General features: G+C 41.7%; 1 protein-coding gene across 2 annotated transcripts in view; it reads left to right on the plus strand.

Annotated features, from left to right (window-relative positions):
- Positions 1 to 17,121, plus strand: part of LRRK2 (leucine rich repeat kinase 2) — a 2,266,429-nt gene that overhangs the window by 1,536,416 nt on the left and 712,892 nt on the right. For both annotated transcript variants that reach the window (XM_078680082.1, XM_078680090.1), the window contains one exon: positions 3,186 to 3,376. In XM_078680082.1, the coding sequence (XP_078536208.1) occupies positions 3,186 to 3,376 (191 nt within the window). The remainder of the gene's footprint in view (positions 1 to 3,185; positions 3,377 to 17,121) is intronic.

Here is a 17,121-nt window from a genome sequence, read left to right on the forward strand (position 1 = left end):
AAAAGAGCAAGAGAGGCTCCACTGTCTGGATTCCAAACGTGCGCTCTCCTTCTACATGGATCGTACCAAACAATTCCGGACGGACAACCAGCTCTTTGTTGATTACGCGGGCACTAAGAAAGGTCGGGCCTCGCACAGGCGGACCATCTCCAGGTGGGTCATTCTGTGCATCAAGGCCTGCTATTCTTTGGCATAGAAAGAGCCTCCAGTGGGGCCGCGCCCATTCCACCAGGGCGACTGCAGCTACTACTGCTTTGGGACGGGGAGTCCCCCTACACGACATCTGCCAGGCAGATATGTGGGCATCGCTGTACACGTTCACCAAGCACTGCTGCCTGGACAGCCAAGTCCGGAGAGATGGCTTCTTTGGCCGTTCTGTTCTCCAGGACTTCCTGGTGTGAACTTAGGAGCTGATTAGGATGGCGGACGGATCGCCACCGCCATGCAGGCGATGGCGATCCTTCCGCCATCCGTGCCCGTCCGCTCTCAATTTCCCCCCGCCATATTACAATGGCGGGGGAACCGCGGCGGTCAGAAACACCCTCCGCCCCTTTTCCGACGCGGTCGGCTTGCGACCGTGGCGGTAAAGCTCTAATATGGTGGCGGTGTCTATCAGACACCGCCAGCCATATTAGGATGGGCTGTGGGGTATGCCTTTCCGTGGCGGCAATGCAGCCACGGAAAGGCATACGGTCTTTGCTTTGGGAACCCGTTGCAGGCCCCCAGGGTGAAGGGGGGTTGGGGGGTGCACATGGGGGGTACCTATGATACCCCCTGCATTTCCAAGTACAACATGGCGGGCACCGCGCGGTGCCTGTCATGTTGTGCTTTGAAACGCACAGCATGCCTTTTTAGCATTGCGGCGGGCGGTGCTTTAAGCACCGTGGCGGGTCCATCCTAATTGGAGGCATGGTTCCTCCGCCCTTGTGGCGGATGGTACCTGCCCTAGATAGGATGGCGGATAGACTTTGTCCATCTGCCATGATAATCGACCCCTTAGTTCTCAGACCTTCCTCCGGGGTTGGTATTGCTGGGGTATCTATTCTAAGGTAAGGAATCTATAACTAACTGTTCTTTCCGATGAACAAGTTACTTACCTTTGGTAACAATATTTCTGAAAGAAACATATGTTAATTATAAATTCCTTACCGCCCTACCCATCCTCCCTGTTCTGCGAACTGACTTCTAGGGTTAAGGACATCCCTTCAGGGCCCTAGTTTTGTGCACCAGTGGTCAGTGTCTTGCATGGCTCTGCACTTCTGGCGTGGAAAGTCGTGTACAGAACTGATGACAGCGTGTGAGGGCAGCGTCTATGTAGCTACCGCAAGGTCATCCCGGCGACCATGATGCCAACTACGAATGCGTAGCCGACCAATGCCAGCTTTCGACGCGCAGGGGTACTGCTGACGAAAAACGTTCTGGATCCAGTGTGACGCCTGGGGGTAATTCTATGGTAAGGAATCTGTAACCAACTTATGTTTCTTACAGATATATTGTTATCGACTGTAAGTAACTTGTTCAACAACACCCTATGATGGATTAGAAAAGGTCACTTGCATGTAACACTAGTTCTCCACAATAATCATTGTGAAGGTCGTCATGGTTGACTCACCCGTTCCATTAAACTTGACTTCCAGCTTGAGTTTCACTGTTAAATCATTAGTGACTGATGAAAATGTACTTCCTAACTTAACTTGCTGTGGATTCTGGAGGACAGTGCTTCTTCTTCCATCCTTGACGGGGATGTCAGAAAACTCCTCTATTTATGTGCCAATGCCAAGAGCCCCATTCCCAGCATTCTTTTATTTTGTTTTGGGGCGAGTTTAAAGTTGTATTATTAGTTAAATGTGTTCTGTAGTAATTTAATTAAATCTACTTGGATTTGTTTAAAAAAGTACTGACAATGTTAATCCTATAGAAATTTTTAGTTTCTGTAAGGAGTTAATTATTAAAGCATTGGCCGATATACTCTGCTGTTTATAATTTTAAAAGGCACTCATGTTTGAGTAATAGGTTATAGTAAATGTTTCTCCCTATTCCTTATGATGAGGCATACATATGAGATTTTTGAAGAAAGTGGAGGCTATCTTGGACTAGTGATAACTTGGAAAACCTAACTAAATTCCATGACAGCAGTGGTTCATTCCACAGTGGTGTTAGAGATTGCTGTGCCCCGTAATACAATAAATGCATCTCTGATGGAGTCCCCTCCATATTTTTGGGAATATGCAAAGAGTGGCGGACAACACTCTTCCAGAATTCCAGAATGGTCATCCAAGTAGATATTCAAACAAGAATCCAGAAACCCACATGGATATCCCAGACACAGGAGAAGAACAAAATGATTTTAGTTATTTCCAGATACAAGAGGCAGCTAAACTCAACTGTGAGTCTGTTGAGTGAGCTTGAATGTTTCTTTGAAAATTGGCTCAGAATGCCCGCTGTTTGGTCCTACTCACCTATTAGGGGTAGCCAGAAAAAGAAGACGAGCTAAGTTAGACTATGGCAGAGACTCCAAGAGTCATTTAGCTATGAAATGATGTACATTACAAAAGAACCCTTTCTCTCTCACAAATGGTAAAGAGAATTATGTGATATGTCTTGAAATAGCACATTTGTGGGACTTTGTAGGGGTATCAGTGGCAACAGTTGATATATTTGAAATATTACGAGTCAAAACAGATTCTTTCACACACCCTTCCTCATTTTTAATTAGATGGCACTTTGAGATAAAGATATGAACCTTTTGGGTGGTGTTAGATCATTTATTATTGTTAAGAGACATGATGAGATTGTTTTGGATTGTATCTCACCGTTTTTTGCTTTGATGAGATTCAATAGTAAAGGTGTAATCATTTGAAGAGTTAACTAGTCCAAAAGTGCTTCTACTCTTAAATTTTAGGTTTTGCATTCCTTTACATATCCAACATATGATGAGGTTTCATTTTGGCAAGAAAATTAGGCCTTTTATGCTTGTGAATGTAAATATACCCAAACCCTGCAGCACTGCTGAAAAATAATAATATTGGGGAGCTAAGATTTTTTCAAATCATGGTTCATAGTCTTGTTACACAATGCACTTTAAAAATACAATGCTGTATTTTCTTCATTTATTGAACTTTGATCATGAATCAATTAACAGTACAGATTTCAGTCTCCTATTATTCATATGTTGTATTTTACAGGAGCTCACTGTGCTAAGTCACCTTCATCACCCTAGCTTAGTGTCTTTGTTGGCTGCTGGTATTCGTCCAAGAATGTTAGTGATGGAACTTGCACCAAAAGGCTCCCTCGACCGTCTACTTCAACAAGACACTTGTATTTTTACTAGAACTATTCAGCATCGAATAGCTCTACATGTTGCAGATGGACTGAGGTAAGCATCTTTAAAATATTTATATTTAGCAGTTTATCAAACTGTTGGTTTTAGATTGATTTAAGTCTGGGATGCCACCTCCAGGAGGTCTGAGAGGCTGCAAGAATGTATGCTGCTTTGGAAGGGCCGGGGTGCGTCTTTTGCTACCTGAAAGAAGATGAATGACAAAAACACCCCAAAAAATTAATTAACAAGCGCCGTCTCTTGTCAGACTTTCATCCCCAATTTGCACTCAAAATGACAAATTCATTAATTTTCATACAAATTTGTGGTTTTGTGTATTTCAAATGTCCAGTGTATTCGAATTTTTTTCCTTTTCTTTATGATATATGTTTCTTCAATTAGTTTTAATTTATTCAACAAAACATCATTTCTTCTGCCCAATGCATTTCGGGCTGAACCCTTCATCAGGGGACTTTAATTTGGCAATCATAGAAGATAACATTCAGCATGGTACTAGAACGTCTAGTACAAGTACACAAACATATTATTATGAAATAAAATAAAAGGTCATGCTAGGTTAACGTGATTAAATGACAGTGTGTGATAGGCTCATTGAGTTCTGTGGTTCAATATTGCCCGTTTTCACACTTCAGATAACTAACCGATTAATTCTGTTTTCGTTTCATAAGCTAGTAATAAAGTGTGCACCTAAATAATTTGAGTGGTTTAGTGCATTGAGATGTCATTGTGCACAGGGTTCCCGTCAATGGCGCCTTGGTGAATGTGATACGTGGTGTCCCGAAAAAAAGAACTGTGTCTCTAAAGTGCAGGTGACATCTAATTTGACCTCTGTTGGAAGTGAAAGTGACATGCAAAATTTAAAAGTGGTTGAACTCACTTAATACTGAAAAATGTTTTGAAGCTGTTTGATGGTATGACAGCGTAAACATAGTCCTGGTGCCTAAAAACCACAAATTTTGGTCTTAAAATGTGCTCCAAACAAAAGTGATACGGTGCTTAACTAAAATGCGCGTGCGAACTTAAGAAGTAATCTCGGGTTTATCACATCAGGAAAGAGTTCCCGACTAGTGCTCTACCTACAAATAACAAAGCTCCATCAGTCCCGGAATAAAAACTTTCAAATATATTACTTCATGTAGTGAATGGCCTTCATCTGAGGTTTTGATCTAAGCTTAACTCACCGAGGGTGTATGAGCTCAAGGTGTTGTATCTGTTTCCAATGGCGTAGAAAAAAATTTGAATGCCGAAACTCTATTATACTGCGAACTAACCCAGAAGTTGAATCACGTGGTCACGTTGACGTGAATAGACACGGTAAAAAGTCTAAGAAGTATGCGTGAAAAACAATTGTGCGAGTTAACATAGGAGGGGAATCATGCAGTCGTGCCGGTACGAATAAACGCAGTGAACATATTAAAAAAGTGCATGTTTATATTATAGGAAATACAAAATATGGCAATTCTGACAACATTGTTTGATAGTTGTGCAAACATACTGCAAACCACTGTGGAAATGTTAAAGAACAAGCTGTGAGCAATTGCAAAGCTGAATACCTACAATATTCCCTGAGTGTCCTAAAGGTGACAAAAAAATTATTAAATATGAAACTAAATAAATACCCATGTTGGTATTATCCGAATGTTCTATGGTGACTACAAAAGTTATTAATGAGCATTTCAATGTGGATTACACTTTGATAAGTCGACATTTATATGGGAATTACCAATCGTAAGATTGTGATGTTTCATGATGCATAATGATGATGTGAATATGCAAAGGTGCACTTATTATTTTCTTCATCTTGCAAAATTGTGTGAAATACTTTACAAAAGATGCTTTATAAAAAAAATGCTTTATAAAAAACAACTGAAAACTACACGTTCATTCAGTCCTTTTGGATGTACTGTATTTAAATGATTTATTCAATACACTTCTCTTCTTAGTAAGTATTGTAAATTGTCTCTTCCTGGAAGGATGGGTACACGTTCTAATATCAAAAATCGCAATTGGTTGGGATTATGGTTGTGAAGGTTGAAATGGGTTGCAACCGTGGATTTTGCATTCTTCATACATATATTACTTTTATGTTCTATTAATTGTCTTTTAATCTTTCGTTCAGGCTTGCCAACATAAGGCAGTCCACAAGGGCATTCCAATAGGTATATATAGTACATTCCTCTTATTGATACACAAAAGCCATCTTCTGAAAGCAGAGGAGGTAAAATTGAGAAAAAAAATGGAGAGGGCTCTGGGTTTGCTGCTCCATACTCTAACTGTGCCACAGGGGTGATGATGTGGATTTCTGCTGGGGCCCCTTTTGTAGAGCAGGCAGTATTCTTGGACCCTAGGGGTAGGTACTTGCTGGTAATTGAAGTATTGGAAGTATTTGATACTTATACCCCAAACTTTGATGATATTTAAGTTTTCCTGAAATAAAAAGGCTGAGAGCCTCATCATACTATTCAAAAGTGATTGGGGTGTGAAACCCTTTAGATTATGTACTAGGACGCCAGGAATGAGACGAGTACTGGGTTCTAGACCTCAGGTCTTCAGATTTTGGGTTTTTAACCCACTGGTGCAAGGACTTAGTTCAGTGCGCCATCACTGAAAATGCAGCCCCCACACAACCCACTTAGCATTAGTATTCCTGCAACCTGTTTTCTAGGTTAGTAACAGTCTCATAAAGGGTTCGGGAACACAGTAGTAATTCAAACCCAATTTTGTTCTTGGTATAGCACAATCAAGCATAGCAATAAGCATGGCACTGTATATTTCAAAGTGTTTATTTCAACAGTCTTATAATCTTGCTTAGTACATGAGTAATAAAACACAATATAATTAAAACAGCATTTATGCATGTTGCTATGAGGAAGAATAAAATAAACAGTTCTAGAATGTTCCTAACACCCTATTACCATAGCACTACTTCTATGCACTGTACTATAGGAGCATCACATTGGTAACTTGCCTCAAGTGTTTCTTGGGGTCCTCTGTACTTCATACCTGTTCACTGCAGATCAACAGTGTTTATCAGACTTCCGCCTATAAGAGGGAGAGCCTTCAGAAGGAAAACACACTATCAGTCGGGGTCAGCTCCTCTACTCACTGGAACGACTTGTGGCATAAGAATAGATATTGCAGCAGTATGTTAGGAACTTTCGTGATAATCTCAACTCAGACAACATGTTTACCTTCCATATTTACTGTTGAGCCTTGAGATATAGATATTGAGGAGTTTGTATCAGACGTGTGTCACCTGATGTTATAACAAATCAGTATTTAGATGAAAAGGACACTTTCTCAAGTTCTGCCAAAAATAGCAACATGCAGACAAACTTGACATTCTAAAAAGGGAGTCTGACTTGGGGGTTCATGACACGAGGGCATTTGAGGTTTCTCAATTCAGCTTATTTCAACTTGTACCGTTCAGAGCACTTCCTTCTTCTCGTTACAGTGTTGCCGAGATGAGTCAGGCCTAAAATCTGTTTGTATAATTTGCAGAGGTGTTGTTGTATGGGGTAATCTGAGACCAAGTTAAAAATAGTCCTCTAAATTCTTACGAAGCAATCCGTTTTCCTCGGGCCACAGGGCAGTGGAATGGGAAACCTATAAAGTGGCATTGGGAGGGGAGCACATAGCCTGCGTATTTGAGGTACAAAAACAACAGAAAGTGACTGGACTGGAAAGCACACAGGCAAAAGTAGCCTCTCACACATCTGGCCCCAACATTCAGTAAATCACCCAGGTAAAGCAACAGCTGGGGAAGATTTGGACTAGGTCGGAAGAGTATGCCCATGCACAGTTTAGGCAGAGGCTGATCCTTGAGGGGGACAAGTGGCATGGTTTCTGAGGAAACACCAGCAGCCTTTGCATGTTGTGCATCTGGGGGGGGGGGCTGATGACATAGATACACAGAATAATTACAAAGATTTGCTTAGGGCCACATGGCCTTGGAGAATACGCTGGGTCGCTTCTTACTGGTGCCAAACTTGACTAGATTAACTGGCGAGCAGCGACAGATACAGTAGAGACCTCTGGAGGTTGATGAAGTGAAAGAGGCTATCTAGTATCTGATGCAGGGGAAACCCCCAGGGGCCACAGTCTCTCAGTTGAATTGTACCATATGTTTTCCTCTCAAATACTAGTGTGGTTCTTACGCATTTTCATTAAGACAAGAAAGGATTTTCGCCCCTGTGATTATGAGGGAGGAGTTGATGGTACTGATGATGGTACTGATTCCCAAGGAAGGGAGAAACCCTACCTCACCTCCTATAGACCATTGTCTATGCTAAACAGGGACGCAAAATTACTGTGCAAAGTTTTAGGCAATAGGCTGCTTTGAATATTTGGATCACTGATGCACCCAGATGAAATGGGTTTATACTAGCAAGGAGCAAAATGAATGATGTTAGGAGACTGAATCATATTCCGTACTCATTAGAGACCTCTGGGGAATATTTTGCACTGGCAGCTCTCAATTTGGAACAGACTTTTGACACAGCAGGATGGCAGTACAAGTGGGCAGTTGTGCAGTGCATGGTATTTTGCCCTAACCATATTATTACTATACTCTGATCACATGACCATGTGGTCAATGGACACATTGCATTTAGACATGGGGACTAGATAGGGATGCTTCTTGTCCTCTATATTGCTTACAAAAGCGATGGAGCCTTTGGCCTGCAGGTTGCGGGTAGGATTTGAGCAGTGGGGCATCCGACTCTCTGGTTTGACCCATGCTGTGTCAATGTATGTGGACGATGCCCTGGTATATCTGAAGGACCCAGAGAGGACTGTGCCCCTCTTATTGTAGGAATTGGAAGAGTTTGTGATAATGTCTGGGTTCCGTACCAAAAAAACCAAGACACAATTATTTCCTCTGGGTGGGTTGGACTGAACTGGAGTAGATCTCCTCCCGGAGATAGGGTTACAGTGGGAAAATTACATGTTTCAATATTTGCGGGTGATACACTGTCCATCAGCACAGTATGATCTCAATGTGGGAAAACTACTGGAGGGCTTGAAATGTTCAATTAACTTTTGGAAACATTGCTGCTTTCTGCAATGGGGCTTATGTCGGTAGCCAAGATGGTTTTCCTCTCCCTGTCTATGTTCTACTGAATGTTATGTGTCCAATTCTTGCCTCTATGTTTCTTCAGTTTCATAGAAAGCTAAACTCCTTGATGTTGGTGGGAAAAAGAAGCCGGGTGAAAATTGACACTCTGAACCTCCCATGCTTGGAAGTAAGGTTGGGATTACCTGACCTGTACTTATAATACGCGGCAACACAACTGCAGTATGCCATTTGATGAGGGGGCAAATTGGGAGAAATCCCTTATGGCAGACATGCAAGGCCCCTACTCCCTCCCAGAGCTCTTCATGACGGTCACAGTAGCCTCTCGGGACTCTCCATGTTTGATCAGATTGATGCTGTATGTATGGCACAATGTGGTTTCTAATATACTGACCAGATCACCCTTTGTGGAGGACATGATTCCATTTTATACCATGCCTATGACATTTCCTTTAAGAGATAGCATTAGGGAGGAAGTGAACATGTGGAGGACATATACTACAGTAATAGAATTTTTTTATTTGAGCAAGCCCAGGAGCTTTTTGTGGTGGGATTGGGACAGTTTCTGCCATATGTGAGAAGGGTGCATACAGCCAGCATGGTCTAAAACACTTTCCCTGAGGGATCACCAGAACATTCGCCCATTCAGCAGTTGTTAGTGTTGGCGGGGTGTAAAAGGTTGATAACGCACCCACACATTGCCTTAGTGACAGATAAGGGAGGCAAGATGGCTATGGCTGAGCCCTGCTGGAATACGGTTTGCCTGGATGAATTGACAACAGCTGAAAAGATGAAAGCATCCAAGCAGGTCAAACAAGTGCCCCCAATGCCAGGGTCAAGCTGATTGGTTTCAGTTTTTTTTAATGTGCTCAATGAAGAAATCAAAACAGTTGATCTTTGTCGTCTTGTTGTTCAACCTATCAATCTACATCTTGAGGTATACTCAATCAGAGCTTTCTATTTTAGCAACCTATACAACTCTGTTTGCAAAATCAAATCGGAGAAGAGGGTATGAAGACTTTTCAGAAACCTCAACTTTCACAAATGCAACACAAATCTAAAAAACGATATGTGATTTTGAAGTGCTAGTTCACACAAGCCATACAAAGTTGCAAATGTAAATTTGTATACCTTTCCTGCTGTCCAGAAGCACTAAGGCAGGATCCCTTCATCAGCATGTTCTCACCTGGGTCTGTGTCATGATAGGTTTTTCTTTATGCACCTACAGGATGTAAAGTGAATACATTGAAACCATTATTTAATTGAGCTAGTGTTATTTTCAGATAGTCCATCTCGGACGCAGTAGGCAATGTTTGACTTTTTCGGTCTACAAGCTGTGCTATCTAAAAATAAAGCACTAAATCAGCGAAATATTAAGTTAAATGAACTAACTTTGTGCCCTGTGGGTGCCTAAAACTGGCTCTGGTCTTTACTCTGCAAAAAGAACAGCCCACCATGATATGTTCCCTGGACCCTAGATGCTTTTGAAACATGTTCCAGAGGGGCCATTTGTATTCCAGGTGTCATGCTGGTAAGGCGGCCCAGTTATCACAGCACCGAGAACATTTATGGTGTCACCTTGTCAGAACCCTTGGAGTTGAGACAAAGTATCTTTACTGCCAACATATAATTAAGTCTCTTAATTCTTTTTCTTTTTTTTTTCCAGTCTTCTTTGTTGTGAGTAAATGGCTTTCAGGTTTTGAGAGCTGTACCAAGTACTATAAGAGAAGTCTACAAAGACTGTCTGGACTGGAGGCTTCAACTTGATCTCAAATTCCTGATGCTTGACCCAAAGCGGGAGGAAGATAATGGCTAATACAGAAAGGTTGTCCCCCTCAAGAGCAAAGGTTACTGAGTGTGAGGAATAGGCTTTTTCTCTCCATTTGAGAAGTCGCAATTACCACTGGAATACTTCAGCGAGACCCAACGCAGAAGTGGTCCAGGCATGTCATGAAACCTGGTTTGCTTCACCATTCCTCAGAATGGAGAGAATGGAGGCCTTACCTAAATCATGGTGATGATCTGGAACCTGTCTTGGTGTCCTGTTGTTGACTGCAAGCTAAGGCCAGCCCCAGTGTCTGTGCCAGTCATTATGACCATCATAGAATCATAGAAACGTCCACATAGAGATATTTTTCTGTCAGAGCTCACAGTTTGCCTTGAATTCCACAGTGACTGTTCCACTGCAGAGACACTGTTGTGGTAATGCAATCTTTAGACTGTTCCACAGCAGAGAAACAGATTAGGTATTGCAAGATTTAGAAAGTTCTGCAATGCTCCTCAGGCTTATCTTTGAAAAACTAATTGAAAGCATGGGTTAGCCTCTGGTTGTGGAACCAAGAGATTCAGATCATCATAGATCCTTTGTCGGATTTTTGATGCTGAATATTTTCCTGTCAACACTAATGTTGACATCCTCAGTGCCATTTTTGATGTGAAAGCTAAAGTCCGGTTAGAAAAATGTTTTTCCTGTTACCAGAGGAGAAGTTTTTACCCAAGTTTCATTTTGATATTGATGACTGGGATGTGAATTTTGTTGACTTTGCACACCTTTACACTGATCACATAGCAGAGAAGGGAGAAGAGAGTATTACAATGACAGCAACTTACATGATGCAGTTGGTCTGGATACTTCCTGATGTAGTGTTGTTAATGGGGTGGGAACAACCATGTATTCTTATTTACTTCTAGTCATGCATAGTGGTCTTCAGAAGAACTTCTTCCACATTAGGTTTAAAAGCCTCCACAACCTAGGTTGACATCTATGTCAAAGTTACTTGGATTTTGAATAGCAGTTATTCAGAATGAAAGAACCTTTTCCTTTTTGCTGAGGCATTGGAGAACCAGAGAGCAGACTGTGGTGATGTGTTCTTCATACTGCATTCTGGGTTTTGTTGCTTAGAAATGTGGAATGCAGGGTGAAGGATTAGCGAGGTGGGATCTTACCTCAGATAGTTGGAGACTGGAGGCTCTGGGAGACTGGCTAATAAACCTCCACTTCTACAATGAGCTGTGTTTGGTGAATTAGATGATTACACTTTCACACAGATCTATAGGACACATTTTGATAACTGGATTTCAGTAGCAGTGCCGTCAATGGGCTGGCTATCTCTCTTGAGAAATTACCTGGACTTACTCAGTAGTGGTTATTCGAGATATTCAAGGGGCTGGCATTACGCATTCCAAACTCGGAGTAAAAATGGTCTAAGGTTATGAATGTGATGACTGAATTGTCTTTGTATCATGTCTCTGGAATTGAAATCTGAGAAAATGCAATAGATGGTTGCCGAGTAATATTCCTAGTGGCAGCGGCATTGTATTGACAGAGGCAAATGCATTGTATTGATTGATATAAAGCTATCCAAAGATATTCTATGTTCCGGACTCATGATTTTATTGTTAGGGGGGTGGGCACCTGATGAGACATCATTGTTATTTTTAATGCTTAGGATTTTCCTGAATGTACATTGTAAATATTGGACATGTTCCTGGATGAAGAGAAATGTTGTGCTGACAAGGTAGGCCACATTCTAGCAAATATTTTAAGCATGATACTGGACTGAAAAGGGTTTGGAGCTTTCAACTACTTCTAAGCTCATATATACTGTATAGCATAACATAGTTATGACTCCAACCACCCAGAGACCAAAACTTACAAGGCCTCAACCTTTTGGGCAGCAACCAATCCAGGGGAGAGAAGTTGGTCTAACGGCTAGGGTGGTCGAACTCAAATCTGGGAAACTGGGTTCGAGTCTTGGCAATGACACTGAACATCCTGTGATTCTGGGCAAATCACTTAATCTCCCCTTGCCTGACAAAAAAAATGAATGTGTCCTCATGTAATGCAACTGGTGCTATGTAAGGCGCTCTGATACCCGATTTCGGGTCACGTTTGTGCTATAAAAAATTCTCATAAAAAAAAATAACTGGATTGGGAACACTTCAGGAGGAGAGAACTGACTGAAGAAACAACATGAGCTCATGTCTCTGCTGTAGTATTCTCTGGGGCTTAAACAAAGTCTATTTGATCTTAAATCACAGGGTATGATGTCAAAAAGAAAGAGGATGGAGTTACTTTGGAATGGGAAGTATTGTCTGGGGCCTGTTGGCTTCACTCTCCTGTTGCTTTTGCCTCAATGGGAAAGATACTGTGACTTTAAACAGAAGGGTACTTATAGCTCCAGATCCATTACTTCGCTACTCCCTAGAATACTCCTCCTGATACAGTGACCCTTCTCTGATGGAGTCTGAGATTATGTGGCCTCTGGCACACCCTCCAAAATTGACATCCACCATGTATGCATTTCAGAGCCAAGCACATTGAGACTATAATGATGTCAGCACCTTTGATGACAAACTAGCACTTTATTCAGTATTGCAGTCAAAGCCATTAACACTTATCTGAACATACTATTCAATGTCCACATTTCCATCATCATCGATGTCTGCATCTGAAAAAGAATGATGTCACAATGTGCTTACTAGATAGTTAATCCAGGAAAGGGTAGCAGAGAAGAGACATCACTTCTAAAAATGGGAGGGTGAGATGCCCAAGTAAAAACAGAGAGAGAATGCACCAGACAAAGGCAGCTGTCACATGGGGATAGACTAGTTGCTCCAGACACTCAAGAAATATATTACACTTCTCAAGATGGTTCTTAAGTAAGTGTGAAAGAGTTTAACTTGTATACTGATTCAGCTCCAAGGCCCCAGTCCGGAATGTCGTTTATGCTGGCTGCTTATTGAGTACTCTGACAATCCCTAGAATAAGAGTTGTGGGGACTAAAAGTCCAAGGAATAAAAGGCTTCACCTCCTCAGTACCCCATGGGGGATAAAGCCAGTATGAGGCCTACATCTATAGGTGGACATTGGCCATTGATATTTGTAAGTTTATGAATAGGTTATCTCTATATAATTATCTCAGACCTCTTCACCCTCTGGGGACAATGGGCCAGATGTACATAGACTTCCGTTTGCGATTTCCTAATAGCACATTTTTGTGATTCGCTATTAGTAAATCTCAAACGGCTATGTACAACAGTGGGTATTAAACTGTTGGCGATTTCCAATGGGTCACAAGGGACCTACCCCATTATTATTAACGAGGCAGATCGCAATTTCAGACTCATTGGGAATGGCTAGCATTCACAGGGATGGTGTACTGCTGGGTTCAGCAGACTACCATGTCTGTGACTGCTTTTGAATACAGCAGTTTTTTTTTTAATGCAGCCCGTTTTCTTTAAAGGAAAATGAGATTCATTTACAAAAGACAAATTTTAAGTTTCCTTTTCATTTTGTTAGGAGCAGGCAGTGGTGTGTTGGAACACTGCCTGCTCTTAAAAAATGTTGACGCCCACATTCACAAAGGGGAAGGCTTCCCATGGGTTAACACCTCCATTTGCGCCCGCATTCCAGTCTCGAAACATTCATACATGCCCCTACAACTCATTATTAGGAACGGATGACCTTGGCATGCCACTTCCTAATAGCAACTTGCAAACCCAATTTGCGATTCGGTAATCGCTTATCGAATTGCAAATAGGCTTTGTACATATAAAAATGCTTTTTTTCAGGTCACAAACGGCCTAATTCTGCAAAGTAGGCCATTTGCAAGCTGAAAAAAGCTTTATACATCGGGCCCAATGTTTCATACGTGGCTGTAATAGGCAGGGTGCACTTCGAGCTGGATAAATTGTCTAAGGCTTAACACTTTGTTAACCAAATATGGTATCTTCAAGACACCAGTCTGTTTCACTCTTTGATAGAACAAAAGTTATAGTTCAATAGAGGACAGTCAGAAATGGGAAGTGATAGAAAGGATGATCTTCTGTATGGCTAGCCATTGCTGCAGTTTTCCTTGTTAGGCCATTGGAGAAGATAACAAATCTCATCCCTTCTGTGTGAAAAACATGCAGAAGCGAGGACTATCTTGACAAGATGCAGACTTGCTTGAAAACATGCCATGAGGATGTCCATGGATGCATTATACTCTAACAACCCCAGGATGGGAAGGCAAAAAGTAACTTCTGCTTGCATCAACAAACTGCCCAACAGTGCAAATGTCATTTTGTAGCTTTATTCCAGTACTTTCTGATGATCCATGAATATAACAATGAAGAGCCTGTACGTTTCTAGTTACTAGCAAGTGTTCATAAGCGTACAGCTAATATATGTTTCGTCTGATGCTGAATTTTCCGATGTTAAATGTGCGAAAGAAGAGCCATGAGAACCCAGTAGGAAGGGATCAGTAAAACTATACAATAGTCCTTCCCCTGGTTGTACATTCACCTGACCATAGTTAGCAAACTTTTGTCTATGCCAAGTATTAGACTGGCTCATAAGCCATGATAAGCTTTGAGGCGTTGTGCAGATTCCCAACTACTGAAATGCGTTGTACTCTGGTTTGTCTCACATTATTTGTCATTACCAAGTGCTCTATCAGCAGGCAAGGCTGAAATGTGTCAGATTTTGGGTTGAAGTGCAAGCTGAGCTGAGGATTTTTCCATTCCTTGGGTGATAAACACTTAACAAGGAAAGGGGCTGAGGCCTTACAGTTCATAAAGGCCAGCTCTGTCAATGCTAAGGTAATGGGTGTTCTATAAGAGATATACCCACCTACATTTAATGTAAATTTACAGTTAGTAACAAGGGTTTTCCCCTCCCTGTTCCATCTGTAGTGCTTCCGCACTCCTTTACGTGGCGATTTACAGCTGCACATTCTGTTGTGATAAGCGTCAGGTGACCATAGTGAACTTGAATGGTGACTCACAGAACGATGGGTCCATCTGGAAGCAGGTATGATGAATCTTGGAGCAGGGAACTGGCTGGGCTAGCATGCATGTGCCACAAAGCCTTGATGTGGGAGCCCTTTGATAAGTAGGATAACACATTTTGGTGGCAGGACACAGGGAGTTCACCACCGTGGAGGAGTATGCAGCTCAGACTTAGGCAGCTGCAACAGATAACAAGGTCTGGGAAGAAATTATCTGTTAATCTCAGACACTGGTAATGGCTTGAACTGCATCTCAGGATCACTGGATGACTTTTTCTCAATAGAATGAGTATGAAAATGAGCTTGTACATGATCTCTGATCCTTTTTGCTGCACAAGCTGGTGTGGTGACTCATGATGCTGTTGGCCCCAAACTGATCACTCTAAATATGGTCTACCAAGTGGCTTCATATGTCAGAGAGTCCTGATCTCCATCTGCCTGTGACAAGCTACTTCTTGATGAGCGACATGGGTATAGCTCTGCAGTATGAAACAGCCACCCTCAGTCTCGACCAATACCACTTAAAAAGTGAAGTAGCAGAGGTTTTGTAGATAGTGCTTACAGAACAACGCACAATCTGTGCTGGCTGAACCACTGAATTTGTTGCCAAACTTACCGTGCTTAACTATATCAGATCAGTTTGCAGCATACATCCCTGCATGTAAAACAAGCTGTGATAACCTGCTACAAGCACCTGTCAGTGACAGAAGCAGTGATGAGGAAACTGTTTAGAATATGGTGTAATGCTTCACTCACTTCCCAGGTACTCCCTACTTGGTATTCAATTGAAAAGGCATTTTAAACTATACAAAATACAAATATTAGGGAACAGTATGTTACTTTCAAGCTTAAGTAGTTCTGCAGCATCAGAGTCTTTTATAAATTTTGAAGCATTCATTCTGGCCTCACCAATGAGGTGTCTCTTTGGTTGAGGTTGCATGTTTACTTATATATGCTACAGAAGTCAAAGGAATGAAGCTGCTAGAGGAAAATGGCAGGGCAGGGAGGTTTAGGTAAAGATGTATTCAGCTGCCACTAGGAAAAATCCCCTTTGCTGAACTTTTTGTTAAAGACAAAATGTTCAATATTTGTTTTAAAAGATAACATTCAGATTGACAACAGAAAAAGTTGTAATAGCATCTAAACTTATGCAAGATAGTGATGCTAGAGAGTCACCTATACCGCTCAGTTACTTTTAATTTACTCCCATCTCAAAAGGGTAGGCTACTCAGAGAAAGCCCGTTATTTACATTTTGACATTCAACAAGTACATGAAAGAAATTAAGCTTAGTCTCTCACACACACATACTGCTAGCATCATCTGAATATGGTGGCTCTGTGTTCATCATGACATAACGTGTATATGTCAATAGTGCCAGTTTTGTTAGAGAAATGCAGGTACTTTAAGTACAGAGTTCCCCCATTTGGCCATTTGCCAGCATCTTTAGGTGCTGGTGATTGTTCGTCTCCATTTGCTGGAAGTGAAGTTGTTTCCTTATGCAGACTGCTTCCTCCTGAAAAATGGCATGCAGCAAGCATGATTATTTGCTCTACATTTGACCATGCCAATGCTTCACAGCCTGGGCTTTTTCTCTGTACTCTAAAAGCAAAGCTTACAATGACCTATAGGCCAAGTAATTGTTTTTTTCTGTAGTGAAAGTTGTTATTGTACATTAGAGATCCCACTATATAAAATTATGATTCTCTTATTGGTGTCTTGCATTCTACTTGTAGTTCATTCAAGACTGAGGACAAAGGAGGAGGAGCTTCGCGCGGATCCAAGATGGACGCGTGAGCACAGGGCTCCCGAGACCCCTTCCACCTCCTACGGCTATCCTGTTCAATATCCTGATTTAGACGACTGGTTCGACTGAAGGAAGCCCTGCTGATACGAAATTGTTTTTCGGAATTCGATTTGGCCGCCGAATACCGGA

This window comes from Lissotriton helveticus, chromosome 1_1 (genome assembly GCF_964261635.1).
Source record: "Lissotriton helveticus chromosome 1_1, aLisHel1.1, whole genome shotgun sequence".
Lineage (NCBI taxonomy): Eukaryota > Metazoa > Chordata > Amphibia > Caudata > Salamandridae > Lissotriton > Lissotriton helveticus.